This window comes from Lepidochelys olivacea, assembly GCF_965140295.1.
Source record: "Lepidochelys olivacea isolate rLepOli2 genome assembly, chromosome: 11".
Taxonomy (NCBI): Eukaryota; Metazoa; Chordata; order Testudines; family Cheloniidae; genus Lepidochelys; species Lepidochelys olivacea.
In genome coordinates this window covers 34,749,304-34,771,262 of record NC_140421.1, presented here as the reverse complement: position 1 = coordinate 34,771,262, position 21,959 = coordinate 34,749,304, and the positions used below count along the sequence as shown (strand labels likewise).

Genomic DNA, 21,959 nt, shown 5'->3' with positions numbered 1-21,959 from the left:
CACCCGAGCCCTAGTTATCCTTTCTTTATGAAAATGGGAAGGAAACCAAATATAGAAAAGAATCCAACTGGTCAGTGTTTCTGACAAGATTTCCTGAATCTTAGTATTTCCCTGAAACAACTTTCACACAGCAGTATGGAATCTATGAACATAACCTGCCTGGCATAAATCAACTACACAGTGTCAGAGTAAAGCTGACTGGCATGCTACACAACATCCTAGTGTGCCTCTTTGACTCTTCACCAGGAGACCCCACCCAGGAGCAGGATCTCCTTGGGAAGCCCAACAATAGAACTGTCATGTCACAGAAAGGCTCTCCATGAGGAGACAGGCATGAGATTCCCCCCAAAGTGAAAGATCATGTTTGGGGAGCGCAGTACTGGGACTTCCTCCTCCAGTAATTAAATCATGTTTTAAACAGTAAAAGCTGACAGGACTATTTTTTCATTTTATTTTGGAAGCCCCCTATGTTATTGCTACCCTAGGTAGCTGTCTGCTTTGTTTTTGCTATCACTCCCAGTCCTCCATTGCCTTCAAATATATTCTTTTTTTTTTCACTGGCAGAGGAACTACTGTGTTAATCTCAGAGAGACTAAAGACAGAAAGGAGGCAGAGAAGGGCTTCAACCTCTGGGATAAACTCACTTACATGACTTTAGAGATGTTTGGATCCTGACTGCTCACTCACTGGGGAATGTCAATTGCAGATTTGCTACACTGCTGTAATGTATTCCATCTTGACAATTGCTGTTACCCCAGACTGAACATATAAGGGGGAGATACCTCAGAAAGAGGTAGGTAGACAGTAGATGGTTAATCCTACCAATTCTAAATACTTGAGACAAGATTCTCAGCTGATGTAAATTTCTCTAGCTCCATTAGAGTCAATAAAACTACGCAGTTTATCCCAGCTCAGGATTTGATTTTCATCAGCAATAAATGGCATAAGCTGACATGAAAAATATTCAGAACCAGACCATGATGAAGCAGAGAAACTGCCAGCCAGCACAGCAGGGGTTAAAGAGAGAATTTGGGCCCAGCTAGCCCTGCCCTATTATGCCTGCAGCCAATGCCAGGCCTGGAGGGAAGAGAAAAGGAGGGAGCCAGGCTCAGTTTGGGGCTGACTGTTGGAGGGACAGGAAGTAGCTGTTTTCCTAACTGAGGGGAAAGATCACTAAGTGCCTTCCAAGATGGCCACCTGGGAGGAAGCACGGTCTCCTCAGCCATGGGAGACTGTGGAGGAGACCTAGGAGCCTCCAGTACTGGAGGTAACTGAGTGGGTGAAGCCCAGGAACAATGTAGAGTTTGGCCTCACCAGCTTAGGGGTGCCCTGCCTGAAGGAGCCTGGAACCAGATGCCCTTCAAGATCTACAAAAGGAAGCAGACTGCCCAACTAAATTGAACTAGAGGGGCCATGCCCAAACTGAACAGACACTGGTGAGAAATAGCAGTGGGTTTAGACTTCCTACCAGGAAGGCTGCTCCTGTTCAGGGGTTTACAGTCACAGAGCCCTTGGCTGGGACATTGTGGAAAGGGAGGGTCCAGGTCCCTCTAACACCCCCACACACCACCACTCTTAAAGACTGAGTCACCCACCCAAGCAAGGGGCTGTAAGTAATGTACTCTAACTATCAGGCTGTCAGGCTTCCTGTTACACAGGACTTTCCACTCTGGGGAAAATACTTCTACTGTGGATGCTCAAAGTCTAGCAAAATGCATCCTTCCAAACCAAAATGATACTTTGCAGCTAATAGTGCTGGTAAATCATCAGCTGAAATTGTGAGTAGTTTTTTTTTCCCATCTGTCACTTCTTCCTTGTTATCCTCAGCAACCACAAAGTGAAATGATATTTTCTTCAGTTTCATAATGACAAGTATAGACACTTGTTCTGGGCAAAAATATCCTTTTATCTCAGTTGGAGCAGGACTGGCACGCCATGGTGGAAAGCAACATTCTCAAAGCATTTTCATATCTAAAGAATCAATTTTTATTTCTTTACATCCTGATCCATTGTCTCAGAGTCCAAACAAATTTGGTCACCAAACATTTATTAAGCATCTTTTGTGATGTAGTGGAGTTCATTGTTTAGTATTTTAGTGTAAAGAAAATGTGCCTACAGCCACTGAATGCAGTGAATCTTTGTTTGGGCAGCAGGGAAAAAAGGATGGGGCTCCTTTAAGGGTCCTTACTGCATTTGGGTTATAACGAGAGAGACACATACCTGAGAAGAGCCAAGGGGCAACAGAAAGTGGCTGGCCTAGTTGGGGGCATTGACCCATCATGTGCACCTGGGGGAGGAAAAGGTATTTATACCTTAAGATTCCACAAGGAACTCATTCTTGAGAGGGCATCAGTATCTGGAGCTGTCCATCCATCTAGCTAAAGAATAAATACAGGCTGGACAAAGCAGTGCCTTCACTTTAGAGGGATGGCATGTAGAAGATAGAGAATAAATTAGTCTTAATTCTTAGCCACAATCTACTGATACTATCAGTACAGATGCTGGTAGTGGGTGGGTGTTCTTTTTTATATGAACACCTGTCCATTTTGACTGGTTTGAGAAGACAAGATACCCACATGGCCATCAAACAAAAAATCAGATAATGAATTTCAGGCAATAATCACTTTTGTTGTTCTGATAGTAGTGTGAAGTTTTATATACATTATCTATCAATCACACAAATCATCCAGTCAACCTGTGTCTAAGAAACTATATGTGAAACCACTGGATCTGTTTTTGATCTCGCATCACTTATACACTACAGTTACTTTATTGTGCCTGATTCTGCTCTCATACTCTTCAGTTGCAGTGAAGTCAATAGAAATAAACCAGTGTAAGTGAAAAGAGAATCAGACCCTGACTTCAGTGGAGAGTTACTCCTGATTTACACTAGAGTAGGAGAGAAAAGAATGGAGCTTGATTGTTTCTCTAGCAATACAGCACATTGGTTGGAATTTTCATATTTCTGACAAAAAATTGTGAAGAGAGCTTTATTGTTCTTGTTGTCTAATCCATTTCTTTCATTGTCTCAAAACTCTAACAGGAGGACTGTGTTATTTATAAAGTGCATAGCAGTTTCTCCTCCCCTCACCTTACACCCCCCCCGCCCCGACCACACACACATTGTTCTCTAATACTAGGAAAACAGCTGATTTATTCTTGTCATGTCACATTCTGGGGGTCTGAAAGGGTGAATCCTGCTTCAGATGCTGTACAATGTCTCTGATTCAGTTTGCTATTGACTAATGTCTCTAGTGCAAAAAAAAAAAAGTTCCATTAGTTAAGTCCCAGCTAAAAAATAAATAATAATGAACATCCTCCACCATCACCTCAGCATGGTGTTTAGTGGCTGCTTAAAGATACCATATAATCTTGTGGATGACTTAATCATTCCCTGCTTCACTTTTCAAATGAGAAGAGTAGTTATTAACCCTAGTGTTCTCTCAACATTTTCACAGTAGATCTTTATTGAACAACTAGCGCTGCTTAGGTGGCGAAAGAGAGGATCTAAGTGTTATAAAACACTTGCTGCTGAAAAATTAAACAAAAATAGATGAGCTAATAAGGATTTTTAAAAGATTATTGTGGGAGAAGTTGTCTCACTTTGATCTTGTACCAGCTAAAATCTCAAAACTTGAATAGCTAATCAAAAAGGAAATGAAAGCACACAATGATTATCTCGTAGGGTATTACTTTTTCCCCTAAGATTTCATTCCAGGTAGCTTTTCATTTTTTAATACATACCTTTTTAATTTGTACCTTTTTAAAAGATTCAGTACTAGGCAAATTGGTTGAAACTATAGTAAAGAACAGAATTATCAGATGGATTTTGTAAAGGGAAATCATGCCTCACCAATCTACTAGAATTCTTTGGGGGGATCAATAAGCATGTGGACAAGGGTGTACAAGGGGATCCAATGGATATAGTGTACTTAAATTTTCAGAAAGCCTTTGATGATGTCCCTCGCCAATGACTCTTAAGCAAAGTAGGCTATTACGGGATAAGAGGGAAGATCTTTTCCTGGATCAGTGACTGGTTAAAAGATAGGAAATAAAGGGTAGGAATATATGGTCAGCTCTTACATGGAGAGAGGCAAATAGGTTATCCCCCAAGGATCAGTACTGGGACCTGTACTGTTCAACATATTCATAAATGATCTGGAAAAAGGGAAGTGGCAAAATTTGCCGATGATACAAAACTACTTCCTATCGTTAAGTCCAAAGCAGTCTGTGAAGAGTGACAAAGGGAGTTCACAAAACTGGGTGACTGGGCCACAAAATGGCAGATGAAATTCAGTGTTGATAAATGCAACGTAATGCACGTTAGAAAACATAATGCGGTCTAAATTAGCTGTTACCACTCAAAGAGATCTTGAGTCAGAGTTCTATGAAAACATCCATTCAATATGCAGCATCAGTCAAAAATAGCTGACAGAATATTGGGAATCATTAGGAAAGGGATAGATAATCAGATAGAAAATAAATATATTGCCTCTATATAAATCCATAGTACACCCTCCTCTAGAATATGGTCGCTCCATCTCAGAAAAGATATATTGGAGTTGGGAAAGATACAGAAAAGGGCAACAAAAATTATTAGGGTACGGAACAGCTTCTATATGAGTAGAGATTAATAAGACTGGGACTCTTTAGCTTGGAAAAGAGACGACTAAGCAGGGATATGATAGAAGTCTATGAAATCATGACTAGTGTGGAGAAAGTAAATAAGGAAGTGTTATTTACTCCTTCTCATAATACAAGAACTAGGGGTCACCAAATGAAGTTAATAGGCTGCAGGTTTAAAACTAAAGGAAGTATTTCTTCACACAACGCACAGTCAGCCTGTAGAACTCTTTGCCAGAGGATTTGTGAAGGCCAAGACTATAACAGGGTTAAAAAAAGAACTAGATAAGTTCATGAAGGATAGGTCCATCATTGGCTATTAGCCAGGAGGGGCAGGGATGTAAAACCACGCTCTGAAGTGTCCCTAGCCTCTATTTGCAAGAAGTAGGGAATCGCAATATGGGATGGATCACTTGATGTTTGCCTGTTCTGTTCATTCCCTCTGAAGCACCTGGCATTGGCCACTGTTGGAAGACAGGACACTGGGCTAGATGGACCTTTGGTCTGACCCGTATGGCTGTTTATGATCTAATTTCCAAAAATGTAATAAATATTACTTGGCAGTAGAGTGGGATTAGATGGAAATTTTGACTGCATAAGGACTGTATAATCAGGACCTAACCTCCAGGTCTAAATAACACAATACAATTTAACTATTTCACTATATTTGCTATATTTTTTTTAAATATGCACAGATTGTTTTACTCTGATTTGTTAATTCTTTACATGCTATATTTCTTGTTCTAGGTTCTATCCTTAGGAGCAGATGTTCTGCCAGAATATAAACTCCAGACACCTCGCATCAACAAGTTTACTATATTGCACTACAGTCCTTTCAAAGCAGTCTGGGACTGGCTCATCTTGTTGCTAGTGATATATACTGCCATATTCACTCCTTACTCTGCGGCCTTCCTTTTGAACGATAGCGAAGAACAGAAGAGACGAGTGTGTGGATATTCTTGCAGCCCACTGAATGTGGTAGACTTAATTGTGGATATTATGTTTATCATTGACATTCTAATAAACTTCAGAACAACATATGTAAACCAGAATGAAGAAGTGGTAAGTGACCCAGCAAAAATAGCAATTCACTACTTCAAAGGCTGGTTCCTAATTGACATGGTTGCTGCAATTCCTTTTGACCTGCTGATTTTTGGATCTGGCTCTGATGAGGTAAGCTAAAATAAAGAAGTAGCCTTTTCTTCCCAAGTATTGACTTTGATAATCTGCTATATCCACACATAACATTTCCCTGACAGTGAGCTCAATTAGGCTGCTCAGTAATCTCCCAAGGAAAGTGGTGAAAGCCCCAGCACTTGGGACTTAAAATTTAACTGGACAAAACACCAGTAAAATGGTAGTGGATGAGCCTTCTCTGGCAGAAAAACAGACTGGATGACCCAAATCAATTTTTTTCATTCTCAAATTCTTTGACACAATCTTCTTTACAAATAACATAAACATACCATACATGCAGCATTGCAAAATAATCTTGGTGTTCCAAAGACATTTCTCTCTTCCTGTCTTTCACTCACACACATGGTTAAGCTGTTCTGTGGATAGGTTGCGGGAATCACTCATCAGGTCTGTCAATCTGGCAATGTTAAACCAAAACTATTACTAGGTTTCTTTTTTAAATCATTTTAGAAGTTCAAATCCTTGCTAAAATAACCTGGGCCAGATCCTCAGCTGATATAAACTAACGTAGCTCTATTAACTTCACTTGAGCTGGTCTGATTTATACCAGCTGGGGCTTTGGCACAAGAGATTTAGTACTATGGTATTTAAGTTTCTTATCTGTGCTCAGATGCAAAACTTAAATGTGTTATATGCAGTTTAGGTAAAGCAAGTGTAACCTTGACCTGCACCAGTTTTCAAATATATACATTTGAAAACTGTCCAAATGTGTGTAACGCACACACATTTTGTGGATACCTAACCCAGTTCTGCCTCCTTCCAAAGAGTTTTTATTTAATTTAAGAAAGGCTAAAGTTATAATATACTTTGTGATGAAAGCTGAACTGACAAGTAAAAAATTCTTTTTTGAGGGTAGGGTAGAATTAGAGCAGTTTAAAAAAAAATTGCAGCAGCAAACCCAGCAAAATACGATCTGTAGGTTTCACAAAAGACACAATGAATCCACTTTTCCCCAGTACAATTTTGCACATTTTGAATTAAGGGAAACTGAAAGTTTTGTGAATAATGTGTATGTGTTGTGAAGGGAGAAGAGAAGGTGAACATTACTGCCAAATTGATGATCTTAGCATGAAATTTACTCATTTCACCAGGTACCATCAGTGTTGCATTGTGGAAACTGTTATGTCTACATATACAAAGAGGAAAAACATACATTCCATCTAAAATAACTTTATATTAAAGAAAAGCAACAAGAAGGAACAAAAATCAATTCTTCGTAAAAGAGCACAATTAGTGGGTCTTCTTTCACAGACGGAACTGAGTTCTGAGAACAAGATGGCTATGCTCAGAAGGGTAGTTCTTAGAAACTTAAGCAAATAAGTATTTAAGGGCCTAGAGCAAACAAATGACACAATGTTTAGTAGCCATTTGCACCTCAGAGACTAGTGATAATTTATAGTCTTACAAAAGTCAGAAAGAAAAATGTGTAACCTACAGTTTCTCTTACTTCTGCATTTTAAGTTGTATGGAATGAGATGGGCTTTCCTCCTCCTTCCCCTCCTTTTTGATGGACCGATACTATGGTGATGTGGACCATATAAATACTTGGGAAGGAGAATGAGAGATCAGTTTCTTAGGGATTTTTCTGTTTCCCACTGAAGTTGATCAAAAGATCCCTGATAATTTCAATGGGCTCCGACACTTATAGAAGGGAAAATGGGGAGTCTGGAGATATGTGCAGGGAACAAAATTAGTGGAAATAAAGTCTTGTGAAAGGAATACCGGGAGGAGGCACAGGCAGGAACGTCTATGAGGGGAGGGCTCCTGCCTCATACTGAGAATGAGGAGCGATCAGCAGGTTATCTCAAGTGCTTATATACGAATGCACAAAACCTTGGAAACAAGCAGGGAGAACTGGAGGTCCTGGTGATGTCAAGGAATTATGACGTGATTGGAATAACAGAGACTTGGTGGGATAACTCACATGACTGGAGTACTGTCATGGATGGTTATAAACTGTTCAGAAAGGACAGGCAGGGCAGAAAAGGTGGGGGAGTAGCACTGTATGTAAGGGAGCAGTATGACTGCTCAGAGCTCCAGTATGAAACTGCAGAAAAACCTGAGTGTCTCTGGATTAAGTTTAGAAGTATGAGCAACAAGAGTGATGTAGTGGTGGGAGTCTGCTATAGACCACCGGTCCAGGGGGATGAGGTGGATGAGGCTTTCTTCCGGCAACTCGCAGAAGCTACTAGATCGCACGCCCTGGTTCTCATGGGTGACTTTAATTTTCCTGATATCTGCTGGGAGAGCAATACAGCGGTGCATAGACAATCCAGGAAGTTTTTGGAAAGCGTAGGGGACAATTTCCTGGTGCAAGTGCTGGAGGAACCAACTAGGGGGGAGCTTTTCTTGACCTGCTGCTCACAAACCGGGAAGAATTAGTGGGGGAAGCAAAAGTGGATGGGAATCTGGGAGGCAGTGACCATGAGTTGGTTGAGTCCAGGATCCTGACACAGGGAAGAAAGGTAAGCAGCAGAATACAGACCCTGGACTTCAGGAAAGCAGACTTCGACTCCCTCAGGGAACGGATGGGTAGGATCCCCTGGGGGGCTAACATGAAGGGGAAAGGAGTCCAGGAGAGCTGGCTGTATTTCAAGGAATCTCTGTTGAGGTTACAGGGACAAACCATCCCGATGAGTCGAAAGAATAGTAAATATGGCAGGTGACCAGCTTGGCTTAACGGTGAAATCCTAGCAGATCTTAAACATAAAAAAGAAGCTTACAAGAAGTGGAAGGTTGGACATATGACCAGGGAAGAGTATAAAAATATTGCTCGGGCATGTAGAAATGAAATCAGGAGGGCCAAATCGCACCTGGAGCTGCAGCTAGCAAGAGATGTCAAGAGTAACAAGAAGGGTTTCTTCAGGTATGTTGGCAACAAGAAGAAAGCCAAGGAAGGTGTGGGCCCCTTACTGAATGAGGGAGGCAACCTAGTGAGAGAGGATGTGGAAAAAGCTAATGTACTTAATGCTTTTTTTGCCTCTGTCTTCACTAACAAAATCAGCTCCCAGATTGCTGCGCTGAGCATCACAACATGGGGAGTAGATGGCCAGCCCTCTGTGGAGAAAGAGGTGGTTAGGGACTATTTAGAAAAGCTGGATGTGCACAAATCCAAGGGGCCGGACGAGTTGCATCCGAGAGTGCTAAAGGAATTGGCGGCTGTGATTGCAGAGCCATTGGCCGTTATCTTTGAAAACTCGTGGCGAACGGGGGAAGTCCCAGATGACTGGAAAAAGACTAATGTAGTGCCAATCTTTAAAAAAGGGAAGAAGGAGGATCCTGGGAACTACAGGCCAGTCAGCCTCACCTCAGTCCCCGGAAAAATCATGGAGCAGGTCCTCAAAGAATCAATCCTGAAGCACTTACATGAGAGGAAAGTGATCAGGAACAGTCAGCATGGATTCACCAAGGGAAGGTCATGCCTGACTAATGTAATCACCTTCTATGATGAGATTACTGGTTCTGTGGATGAAGGGAAAGCAGTGGATGTTTTGTTTCTTGACTTTAGCAAAGCTTTTGACACGGTCTCCCACAGTATTCTTGTCAGCAAGTTAAAGAAGTATGGGCTGGATGAATGCATTATAAGGTGGGTAGAAAGTTGGCTAGATTGTCGGGCTCAACGGGTAGTGATCAAAGGCTCCATGTCTAGTTGGCAGCCAGTGTCAAGCGGAGTGCCCCGGGGTCAGTCCTGGGGCCAGTTTTGTTCAATATCTTCATAAACGATCTGGAGGATGGTGTGGATTGCACTCTCAGGAAATTTGCGGATGATACTAAACTAGGAGGAGTGGTAGATACGCTGGAGGGCAGGGATAGGATACAGAGGGACCTAGACAAATTGGAGGATTGGGCCAAAAGAAATCTGATGAGGTTCAATAAGGATAAGTGCAGGATCCTGCACTTAGGACGGAAGAACCTAATGCACCGCTACAGACTAGGGACCGAATGGCTAGGCAGCAGTTCTGCGGAAAAGGACCTAGGGGTGACAGTGGACGAGAAGCTGGATATGAGTCAGCAGTGTGCCCTTGTTGCCAAGAAGGCCAATGGCATTTTGGGATGTATAAGTAGGGGCATAGCGAGCAGATCGAGGGACGTGATCGTTCCCCTCTATTCGACATTGGTGAGGCCTCATCTGGAGTACTGTGTCCAGTTTTGGGCCCCACGCTATAAGAAGGATGTGGATAAACTGGAGAGAGTCCAGCGAAGAGTAACAAAAATGATTAAGGGTCTGGAACACATGACTTACGAGGAGAGGCTGAGGGAACTGGGATTGTTTAGTCTGCAGAAGAGAAGAATGAGGGGGAATTTGATAGCTGCTTTCAACTACCTGAGATGTGGTTCCAGAGAGGATGGTTCTAGACTATTCTCAGTGGTAGAAGAGGACAGGACAAGGAGTAATGGTCTCAAGTTGCAGTGGGGGAGGTTTAGATTAGATATTAGGAAAAACTTTTTCACTAGGAGGGTGGTGAAACACTGGAATGCGTTACCTAGGGAGGTGGTAGAATCTCCTTCCTTAGAAGTTTTTAAGGTCAGGCTTGACAAAGCCCTGGCTGGGATGATTTAATTGGGGATTGGTCCTGCTTTGAGCAGGGGGTTGGACTAGATGACCTCCTGAGGTCCCTTCCAACCCTGATATTCTATGATTCTATGAATGCAATAAAAAGAAAGAGCTGGTGCATTAAAGGGATGAGGAAAACATGAACCGTTCCCTCACCAACAAAGAGCTTTTCTCTGCAAAAGAAGACCAAAAGGCACAGAGGCAGATACAGCAATAGCAGTATCTTCTTATCTTTTGCATTTGTCACACTTACCAGTGGTCAGTCTCCTGTATTTCTTGAGTCAAGTACCATCTCCTAACTGGCACCTGGGAGGAAAAAGACGCAAAAGGGGCACCACTGATAGCACTGCCATGTAGTGCTGCTATTCACTTGGACCAATTTGTTCCTACAATTTATGGAGAAGAAGAGAACAAATCTAGGGAGGAAGCTGCAGTGAGCCTATGAAGAGGGGCTACATAGGATGCTTCTCCCACTGCTCCTCCACCTTTCCCCCTCTGGAAATTATCCACATGACCCCTATGCTGTGAGGGAAAAGTCCATAGAGTCAGGGAATGAAGAGAAGCCAGGAAGGAACCACTCTTAAGTGTCCTGATCCAAAGCCCACTGTGGTTAATGAAAAGACTCCCAATACTCTTTAGATGTGGCCCTAAGTGTCATGGTTCTCCCCTCCAACAGACATGTGGCAGGAAAAGGTGTGGAGTGCTAGATTCTATAGTGATGGGCACTACAGAAAAACTCTAGGCAGGTAGGTAATGTTGCAGAACAGCAGCAAAGAATATTCTAGCAGCTGAATTCCCAAATAGCACAAATTTCAGCAGAAAATATTGGACCATGTATTGCTTATTACTTATGGTGGATATAAGGAAATCAATTATTCATTTTATCCCTCTTTCATAATTGAATATTTCTGCTCACTGTAGAATCTAGTTAGCTTTGTCTGAGAAACAACCAGTCTATGGACTTTTATGACCAGTTCAACATATCTTTTCAATAAACTCCTATCTCTCATTTATAGCATTAGATATATCAGTTACTTTCTAAAGCTGCTGGGTGAAAGTCTAAACTTCACTTTTATTGTAGTTTGGTTTCCTGTGTTCTTGAGTATAATATTTCTACTGTGATCCCTTTTTAATAGCCCAGTGAGAGAGAGCAAATGTAAAACCATTACAATGAACTGCCTGTCGTTTCATAGACACTTTCAGTCATGGGGGTGCCTTTGCCCTGAAAAAGCTTTTTTCGTTACCTAGGGGTTCTTCAGATAAGATCCCCTGCTAACAATTGTGCCTGGACATCCTTTTTATTAGGCAACAGCAGTTCTAAAGAGAGCATCATGTGTGATCACCCAGCTTTAGCAAATCAGCTATCCAACTGTGCCTAGAAAGGGCAGGAGATCATCAAAATGCCACATTCAGCATGACTTGAATACCTTTGTTTGTGCCTTAGTTTGTCAATACAGGAAACTAATAGAGTAAAACTAATATAATGTAAAATAAACCTTTTCATTTCAAATAGATTTTTAACACAATACTATTATAGCTGTTCGTGAGCTGTTCTCTTCTCTGTGTGTTTTGACTGAGTGACATCCGTGAAACTAGGGGAGGCTAGGGGATGGCATACATTATCTTTTTGCCTTCTGTTACGCTGATAGTTTATTTTTAATCTTGTTGCTAGAATTTGCCCTAGATTTTCAGAAAAATGTACATGCAGTTGCATAGCTAAGTGTGCACACACACACAAATATATCATTTGCATGCACATTTACCATGATTGGTCATGATACTTTTAAAAAATATGAAAAAATTTAAAAAGCCTTCTTTTCCTACCATCTTCCCACTTCAGGTCCCAGATGCAGGGAGAGATGAAGACGGAGCGATCTGTTGATAATCAGACTTTTTTCTTTATCATATTGGCCCCAGTTCAGCAAAAGACATAACCACGTGCTTTAATGGCTTCAACAGGAGTGCTCATGTGCTTAAAGTTATGGACATAAGTGTTTTTTGCTGAATCAGGGGCAGAGAGGGAAAACATTGTCCTGAAAGATACAGAAGGAAGGAAGACCCTGTACTATTGCTATTTGTACAAATAATAGTAATACTGACCAGTGTTACTGTATAAGGCATGTTCAAACCCTGTATCAACAGGAAAAAATGTAATCTTAGGAAATGCGGGGGGGTAGGAAGGGAGGCAGGAGCACCCATGAAATGTACAACTGAATGGGCCATTTTCAATTGGTAACAATAAGTCAGAAAAAGGGATGACTTTGTGGTTAACATGAAGGCATATGAATGAAATACTTACTTCTATTCTAAACTCTGAATTAAGTTTCACAATGTGCATGCTAAGTAACGTCCATTTTACAGCTTGGCAAATGTTTCGATGAAACAATATGCCCAATAGCAGGACTAAGGATAGGACCTAAGAGTCCTGACTCCCAGTCCACTGTTCAAATTGGTAGATTCCCCTGTTTCCCTTAAACTGTATATTAAAACCAAGCTCCAAACATCACAGAAAATATCGTACATAGTTTTCATTTCCCACTTTAGCACTTGATTTGCAAATCAAATTTTCAAACTTTCATATCATGGACTGTCCTTTCATATGAATTATCTCCCCTTGCATTTACAATCCTAAGGACCACCTCTCCACCCATTCATGATCACATAACATTGTGGTGGGAACTACAGAAATCATTTACATGAATAAGCAATCTCAGGAAAGTCTTTAGTGTATTTTTAGCTGCCTTTAAGTGTATCAACTTGAAACAAGGAGGAGCTCCAGTACTGCCTGCCCAGTCAGCTCTCTGCGCAACTACAGCAATGGTCCATGGACCACAGTTTGAGAATAAATGCCCTATTGTAAATGACTAATATTCATTCATTACTGAAGATATTGGTGCGAAGGACAATGATGACACATACAGCAGAAAGGTTTTCAACTTCGACAAAGTCCTCAGAAGAGACTATTTAGCAAACTGAGAAATCACAGGGTGAGGCAAAGCTCTATTATGGATTAGAAAATGGTTTAAACAGAGAAAGAGGTTAATAGTGGTTTTCCTCAAGGATCTTTAGTAGGCTTGCTCTTATTTTATATGTTTATTCATGATCTAGAAAAGAGATGAAGAAAGAGGTGCCAAAATTTGCAGGTGACACAAAATGATTTAAGCTAGTCTATTCTAAAGAAGATTTTGAGGAACTTCAGAAGGACCTTACAACACTAGGAAGCTGGTAAACGTGGTGACAGAGGAAATACAGTGTAGATAAATACACTGTAAGGATCAGCTTGAGCTACGCATACACATCAAGGGTTATTTAGTTTTTAAAAAAGACAAATAGGACCTGACATGATCAAAATAATATTATTATTATTAATGTATATATTTCTAAGAAAATAAAACCACCAAAACAAGATGAGGGATCTAACCAGCAGGGTTTGAGTTATAATGGCTTTACGCTCAGAATGAACACCATGTGTGCAGATAATTAGCTAATCCCAACTCAGTCTTCCAAACAACTGAATACCAGTAATACCTTCCAAATGATGCCTCTTCAATCAGACAGACTAATGGATCTTCCTGTTTCTAGTCATTCCATCATCAGTTGGCCTCCAACATAAATCAGTTCAACATCATGGCTCTGGAAATTGTCATAAATCAGTTGAGGATCTAAACTAACCTCAGTAGGGAGGAATGAGACCGTAAGCGGAGTTGAGGAAAACCTATAACTAATGGGTACGGATTTTATAAGATATACTCAACGTCATACTCCCCAGAAGATAAACTAACTGTGAACCAATGTGATTAGCAGGATTTTTTCTAAATTGATGGTAGGCAGAAGTTTATAAACATGTATCTCTCTCAAGCTTCTCAGGAACAGTATCAAATAGTCCTTCCTAACAATCTGAATTGACAGTTACAATTTGGGGGTGAGCTCACATAAGCCCTTGTTGTGGGCACAGCCATACAGAGATGGCCTATGAGTTATTATCTGAATGTTATGATCATGGTTTTAAGCATGGATCTGAGCCCTTATAAAAGTTAAAATGTATAGCCTTCTGGATCAGGAAGCAATGTAATTCCTGCAAACCAAATGTCAGAAGCCGTCCAGGAAGTATGTGGGGGTTCACCATCTTTTACATATAGATCAGTGGTTCTCAAACTGTGGGTTGGGACCCCAAAGTGGGTTGCAACCCCATTTTAATGGGGTCACCAGGGCTGGTGTTAGACTTGCTGGAGCTTGGGGCTGAAGCCTGAGCTCCACTGCCTGGGGCCAAAGCTGATGCTCAAACCCTACCGCCTGGGGCCAACGCCCAAGGGCTTCAGCCCTGGGCAGCGGGGCTCAGGCATTGGCTTCAGCCCTGGGTGACAGGGCTCAGATTACAAGCCCCCCTGCCCAGGGCTGAATCCCTTGGGCTTGGGCCCTGGACCCCCACCAAGGGGGGCAGGGCTCGTGTGGGCTCAGGTTTTAGTCCCCCCTCCTGGGGTCAATTTTTGTTGTCAGAAGGGGGTTGAGGTGCAGTGAAGTTTGAGAACCCCTGAAGATGGTCTCTGTATAGACCTTTGAAAATGAAAAGATATTCATCAGTACCAGAAAATATTTACAAGTATGGGGTACAGTACAACAATTTGGTTTAGGTAGTGTGTTTAGAATATGTCCATTAAAGTAAAGTTCTTAACAAAGCTGACTTGTATTAAGCTGAAGCGATGACATAGGGAGAACGAAGTGTTGTTCATTCATTTAAGAAAATCTCTGACTTCCAAGATATTGATGCACGAGGTGAAACAATGATTTTTACTATGAGTGCCTTGTAGTAACTGTGATATTTCTACTAAACATCTGTGCTTTTCAAAAATATGCATTTTTTTTCATCTTTATAAAATAGCCATTGGTTTGGATTTCTTTCCATTTTTTTAAATAGTGTCCTCTTTGTATTTTTGGTTATGTGAGAGTACAGTCAGTACTGTAAGCATGGCCAGAGTGACTATTTGGTAATTACATAACGTACTCGAAGAATATCACCTCCTTAGCCAAGTCCTGACCATAGCAAGAGGATTCAGGACTATCTAATTTTAAAAGGCCACTTAGCCCATTGACCAAGTGAATCAAAAGTATCAAGACTGCTAGATTTATTGGCTAATAAAATGAATCAGTGTCACCTCAGCCTAGCTGAATATAAAAGTAGCTCACTACTGACAGCAAAGCTCTTTCATCTCTGATGGATTTTTTTTATTTGTAATCAAAATGTGAATTTGCTTTCCTGAAGCAAGGTAACTGAAAGAGTGGTGTTGCCTATTAAGGGCCCAGTGAAAAGCCATTGACTTCCAGGGGCTCTGAATCAGGCTCTAGCTAATTTAAATCTGTAACCTCAATAGCTGTGCATGTGATGTTGTAACTATATTATGCTGACCCACAGTGAACCCTGAACAGCTGCCAAATAAAAATTAAGTGGTTATCCAGCAAATCCTTACTCTCACAGGGCCAGTCAGTGGCCCGGTTTGTGCAGCCAGGCAAGATTTTAAGAAATCAGGTAGCAAGCAGTTCAGGGAGGGGAACAGCTTCCACAGTGCTGCTACATCCTCTGGGGAAACTGGTGGGAATGGGTGGCCTGGGGCAAGCAGTGCGTGGAGCATTGGCATGACAAACATGCTGCGGGAAGTATGCTGTACCAGATATCATTCTGGCACTAGGTGCTTTTGTCTTGGTGCAAGGGGGGATGCAGACTGTGCCAGTCTGCCTTCTGTGTGTTCCCGTGGCAGTACAATGGGGCAAAGCCATGACTGCACCTACAAATAATTTCATTGAAACCAATTAAGCTATTTGCCTGAGGATTGCTCATGTGTGTAAGTGGGACAGGACAGAGTCCTAAAACATTAGACCCTAGTCTTTATAAAGATTTACACATGTGCTTATATTAAAGTCAATATATGCAAGGTTAAGCACATGCATAGGTTTTCACAGGATCTGGGGCCTTAGTGAACTTCTCAGATGTTGAAATCACTCTCAGTTCAGCCTCATCCATCATAATGCAACTGAAGTATTGACTGAAATTATTCTCTGTCAACAGAATCTTAGGCAAAAATTAATTACCCTGCACCACCTTCCTTCCAATTCCTGTAATCAGAAAACAATCATCGATACATTGTTTTTTCTTCTTCTATTTATTGCATCATTATGTTCTAATTCAAGAGTGTCCTTCATATTATACTTCATGAATAACAGACTGCACGATAATTACACATTTATTTAGTCCAGGAATAAGTCTAGAAGAAATATGATGTCATTAAACCATCTGCACTGATTTGTTACACCCACAGTGGACTTTGATTCAGCTGCCAACTTCATAATTTTTGGCATTACCATCACATAGCGGTAGCTTAATCAGCTGTTGTCACCCAATTATCACCATGTGGTGTCGTAATAGAACAGTGGTGGATTTGTTATAAACATGCTGTTACTGTCCTTTTACAAATGTTGCACATGCAGCACATGTTTTGCATGTAGGGGTTGACAATATTGTTGTGATCTCACTCTGAAACACATAAAATATAGAGAGGGTTAATAAAACATTAATAACTAGCTTAGTAATAAGTGAGAGGAAACTTTATTATGCAGAGTATTCCCACCAGAACCTTTCATAAAGCTAAGAGAACTTGTTAAATGTTATGTATTATCGATGCATACAGAAAACTTTGTCTGACATTTACTACGCTTTAATATTACATGCATAAACTTAATGGGTAGCCAAAATATTTGTTGCTAAATTCTCTATTTGAAATTCTATAGTTACTCTTTATAGTGTTCTTGATAATCTATTTTAAAGGGCACTAGCCACAAGCATATAAAATGACTGAATAATGGATAGGAACTGGTAAATGCCAACAAGAGAGTGCTGGGTAATTGTAGAGTGAGGGGCAAACCCCACCCGTCTGCCTAGGGTGGCAGTGGAACTTGGTGCAGTTCTGCTGCACAAAGGTAGGACTAGATTTCCCATGCCATATGCCATTGATGATATGTAGCATTCTAATATTTTGTCACCTTACGAAGTTAGGAAAATAGGTCAGATACAATGTTCAAATGATTCTAGACATCACAATGATAAGTTATGCCATCTTTAACCATTAACAAAACACATCAGACAGTTCATTTCCTCAGTATATTTTACATTATAATCATGTAGGAGGCTGTGAGAGGAAATTAAATCAACATTAAATTGAAATAGGTTGCTATCACTTAAACTTTTTTGCTTCTAATAAATTACCATCTTTTTTCTTTACCCACTTCAGGCTGGCTTGTTCATGTTTGCCATTTTGGAGTATGCTTGCTAGCGATGAAAATCAGTTTCTAATGTCTGTGTCTTATTTTCGCAGACAACAACGTTAATCGGTCTTCTGAAGACAGCTAGGCTGCTGCGTTTGGTGAGGGTTGCACGGAAATTGGACAGATATTCAGAATATGGTGCTGCAGTTCTGATGCTACTTATGTGCATATTTGCACTAATTGCACACTGGCTTGCTTGCATTTGGTATGCCATTGGGAATGTAGAAAGGCCTTACTTGATTAAAAAAATTGGCTGGTTGGATTCTCTAGGAGAACAATTAGGAAAACCCTACAATGTGACTGATCAAAGCTCTGGACCATCCATCAAGGACAAATATGTTACAGCACTTTATTTTACCTTCAGCAGTCTGACAAGCGTAGGATTTGGAAATGTATCTCCTAACACCAACTCAGAGAAAATCTTTTCCATTTGTGTCATGTTAATTGGCTGTAAGTATTTTTTATTTTACTTTTATGTTTAACTCAGATTTGAACAATGGATACAATAGAGTGAGTTTGTTAAATTATAAACATGGAGGGAGGAAGACAGATAAATGAAAAAAATGATACATAAATATATATTTATAGCATATCATGCTGTGTCGTGGAGTCTCAGGTATGGAATTGTCTCCATGAAATATATATAGATATGGAAAGACAAAGGCTCCAATTCTATAAGTTTCTGAAGAATGTGCCTGACTTTAAACACATTAGTAGAACCTTGACTTCTATAAGACCGCTGGTGCAGGAAGTCCCTTGTTGAATTGGGGCCAAAAGGAGATCTCTGAGTGTTTAAAAAACAAAATACAACCCTTTCTCATTAGAAAATGCTTATTTGAGCACTTTTTATGCTCAGGTGAGACTTCCAAATGTGCACAATACATTCATTAATATATGCAGCCCATATTCCTACCTGCAGCTGTAACACTGCACAATCAGCATTAAAATTCTGGTATTGGCCACTATTCATGGTGGTATTACGATCTGAAATGACTTTTTTCAGAATAAGCAGTTTCCATCTAGTTGAAAACAGTTGATTTATGACAAAGAAAAAAAGTTTTTTAAACAGATAGCACATTGGCAAATAAGCCCCAATATGACCAAGCCCCTCAAGTGTCAAAAGTTGAAAATTGAGAGGACGGACCATTTGAGTATTTGCTTTGCTCCTCTCCTGATTGTGGGTTCCAGTTCCAAGCTTTGACAGGTGATAGCTGAAAAGCCACAAGATTCCATTGATCTGCCTGTGTTGTGTGGATGTTTGTCCTGTTGCATGGGAAGTGTTGTCAAGTGCACACACAGGAGCAGATCCAGCCCTATTTGGGCCTTGATCCTGCCAGCCCTTGCACCATGAGCAGCTGTGAGAGGAAAGAGTTTCATTTGCTAGTGTGAGCAGATACTGTGGACAGGCACTTATGAGGCTGTACACTAGACAGTGTCCTCAGTACTGAGTAGAAATAAGTCTCAAAGCCTTTGTGAACCCACTTCCTGACTCTCAAGAGCAGATGATAAAAAAGGGCCCTGCTGTAGGAGGAGGATAGGTGAATCTGAGGAGTCTTAGGCTAAAGTACAATGTTCCACATATCAATGATATGACTCTTTGGCCTTACTGACGTTTCAAAGCAGAGGTTACTTGGCATCCAAACAACATTACTCTCATTGCTGCAGGATCAGGTTCTACACGTTCTCTGCCCTGATCATCACTTTTTACATTGTGTTTTTAAGTGCATCACTCATGCAGAAACTTCATTGGCAAACTTCAACAGTCTGTTACATACTCTGTAAGAGCCTGTCACCACCAACAAATTCTCCCGGAAATTCTCTGGTTCCCTCTTTCTAGCAGTTGCCTTACAGAGACCACATCATGCACTGAGTTATGTTTGATCATGTAATATTCTCATATTCCTTACTTCCTCCATTCTGAGCCAGCACACTCACCTACAGGGAATGTATTAGAGAGTTTGTATCAAATACAAGAAGAGGAGGACAAACATACACCTGGTGCTCTCACCACTTGGCAACAGAAAGCAGCAAGCAGTATAGAATTGGTCTCACTTTATTTCTTATGACCTTTTACTACTGTAAATAGTTGTGACAGTGCACATGAGAACCATTGAGTATGGCCAAATCCTCCTATCCTTACTCAATTCTTTATCAGAAAAAAATCCATTTTGTCTTCAGAGGAAACTTTGTGTGACAACAGTCTAAGAACAATAGTATTTAGTCTGATGGGAACACATGAAAAATACAGTACATGTTACGACAGGGTACTCAATTAAAACTCTCAGGAAAAAAAATTTCAAGTGAGGTCTCTTGGCTAAATGCTTTCATATACCGCAGAAATTAAATGCTGCTGTTTTTTTAAAATGAAACTGCCAAGGTTCAGTTTTCCTTTAAAAAGTCTACAACTAAAGAACTGTAGGAACAATAATAGCATGGCTGCTTTTACAAATATAATTATATGTGTATTTTCTGAATATATATGTAGATTTTAACACACGTAGCCCTTATAAAGTTCAGATAGGCAACAAGAATCATTTGAAGCCTAGATAGACTTCTGAAGGAGAAGAGCATGAAAAGATTGGACCATTTAATTTAGGAAAGGTGATATGATAAATATATAACAAAACGAACTATATAAAAAAGGTATACTGGGTTACTCCTATTTACATTTTTTCATAATGTACAAACAATGGAATAGTCAATGAAGTTGAAAAGCATTATATTTAGAGGTGATAAAGGAAATACTTTTGTTTTTACTGAACATAAAATTAATCTGTGGAATTCATTTCTACCACATATTGTTTAAAGTCTATAGTTTAATGAGATTAGACTTTTATATGGCACATGAAGTTATGTTAAAAACTATAAAAAACTATTCAGAAAGGATACAAGTGCTCCTCCATCAGGGCATAAGTCAAGCACTAACTGAGGGGGTTAGGAAGAGACTTCCCCACTGGATAAGTTGTTCCATGGTTGTCCAATACAGGTTTTCTTCCACCTTCCTCTGAAGTATTTGATACTTTACTAGAAGTGCTGTTGTAAGAGACAGAATACTGGGCCAGATGGACTATTGGTATGATTTGTATGGCAGTTCCTATGTTCCTCTGACTTGCTTTTCTGATCCATTAACCCACCATAGAGTCTCTGCTTCTGTTAATAACAACTGCTAAAGGAAAAATATGTAATGTTAAGGTATTCTTCACAAAAATTGAGACTTCATAGCAGCAGTAGCCAATGTCTTTAAAGACAGAACCACCTTTTTATGGAAAACTATTGTTTTAGTAGAGCTTATTTTTAAATCAGATTGAATTAGTTTAGGGATTGGTAGTCAAGGTGCAGCATTGAAATTCTCATTGAAGTTCTAGAGCTTTGATGTAACATTAAAGGAACTAACATCACGTTAGCTTTTCTCCCTTAGATGAAAGGCAGTGTCTTCTCTTTGTCTTTCCAGGAAAAAAAAATCAAAATGATTACTATAAACTGGTGGTGCTGTGTCTCTCATTTGGAAATTTAACAAAATCTATTGAGTTACCAAAAACAGGAATTTTAAGGAGTAGAAATCGAATGCACTAAAACCAGCCTTAGATCCTGATCCTGCAAAGGAGCCACCCACAGAGTCCTATTTATGTCAGTGGTGCTCTACATAGGCATGTGTCCTTATAAGCAAATTGCTTTACAGGATAAAGAGATGAGTTTGCAGTGAGTTATTGGAGCTATTTAACCTAAAGACACTTACATCTGATTCTATTTTTTATTTATGTCAGGAGCATGTGTCTGGAATGGCTCCAAACATTTATCATATTATTACAGATTTTAAAATACAAAATTGAGATTTGGCTACAAACAGTCAGCAGTCCATCCAGTCTCCGTTATTTCAACCTCTGTTATTTAAAACTCTGCATTATATGAAACTTGATCTTGTCCCCCTATAACATTTAATTAGATTGAACAAGAACCTGTTACTCAAACTAACCTCCCAATAGCCTTTAGATAATCACGGTCGCACTCTACTTCAGTTTTAGGCCCCAAGCCTGCAAAACCTCATGTGCCTGCTTACTTTTACCCACTGCAAGCAGTCCTGTTGAAGTCTATAGGCTGGTAAAGTTAAGCCACAGGTGCATAATCTTCACAGGATCAGAACTAAAAATCTTCAAAACCAAACATTGCAATCGTGTTTAGCTAATATTTGTAAAACTTCTTTCAGTGAATGTTCCTTCTGTGAAGCTTGCCATTAACATACTCAGACAATTAACAAGCTATGAATGTTTTT

General features: G+C 40.3%; 1 protein-coding gene across 4 annotated transcripts in view; it reads left to right on the top strand.

The window, feature by feature from the left end:
- Positions 1-21,959, top strand: part of KCNH7 (potassium voltage-gated channel subfamily H member 7) — a 341,749-nt gene that overhangs the window by 268,319 nt on the left and 51,471 nt on the right. For all 4 annotated transcript variants that reach the window (XM_084642910.1, XM_084642908.1, XM_084642909.1 and 1 more), the window contains 2 exons: positions 5,371-5,796; positions 17,740-18,139. In XM_084642910.1, the coding sequence (XP_084499036.1) occupies positions 5,371-5,796; positions 17,740-18,139 (826 nt within the window). The remainder of the gene's footprint in view (positions 1-5,370; positions 5,797-17,739; positions 18,140-21,959) is intronic.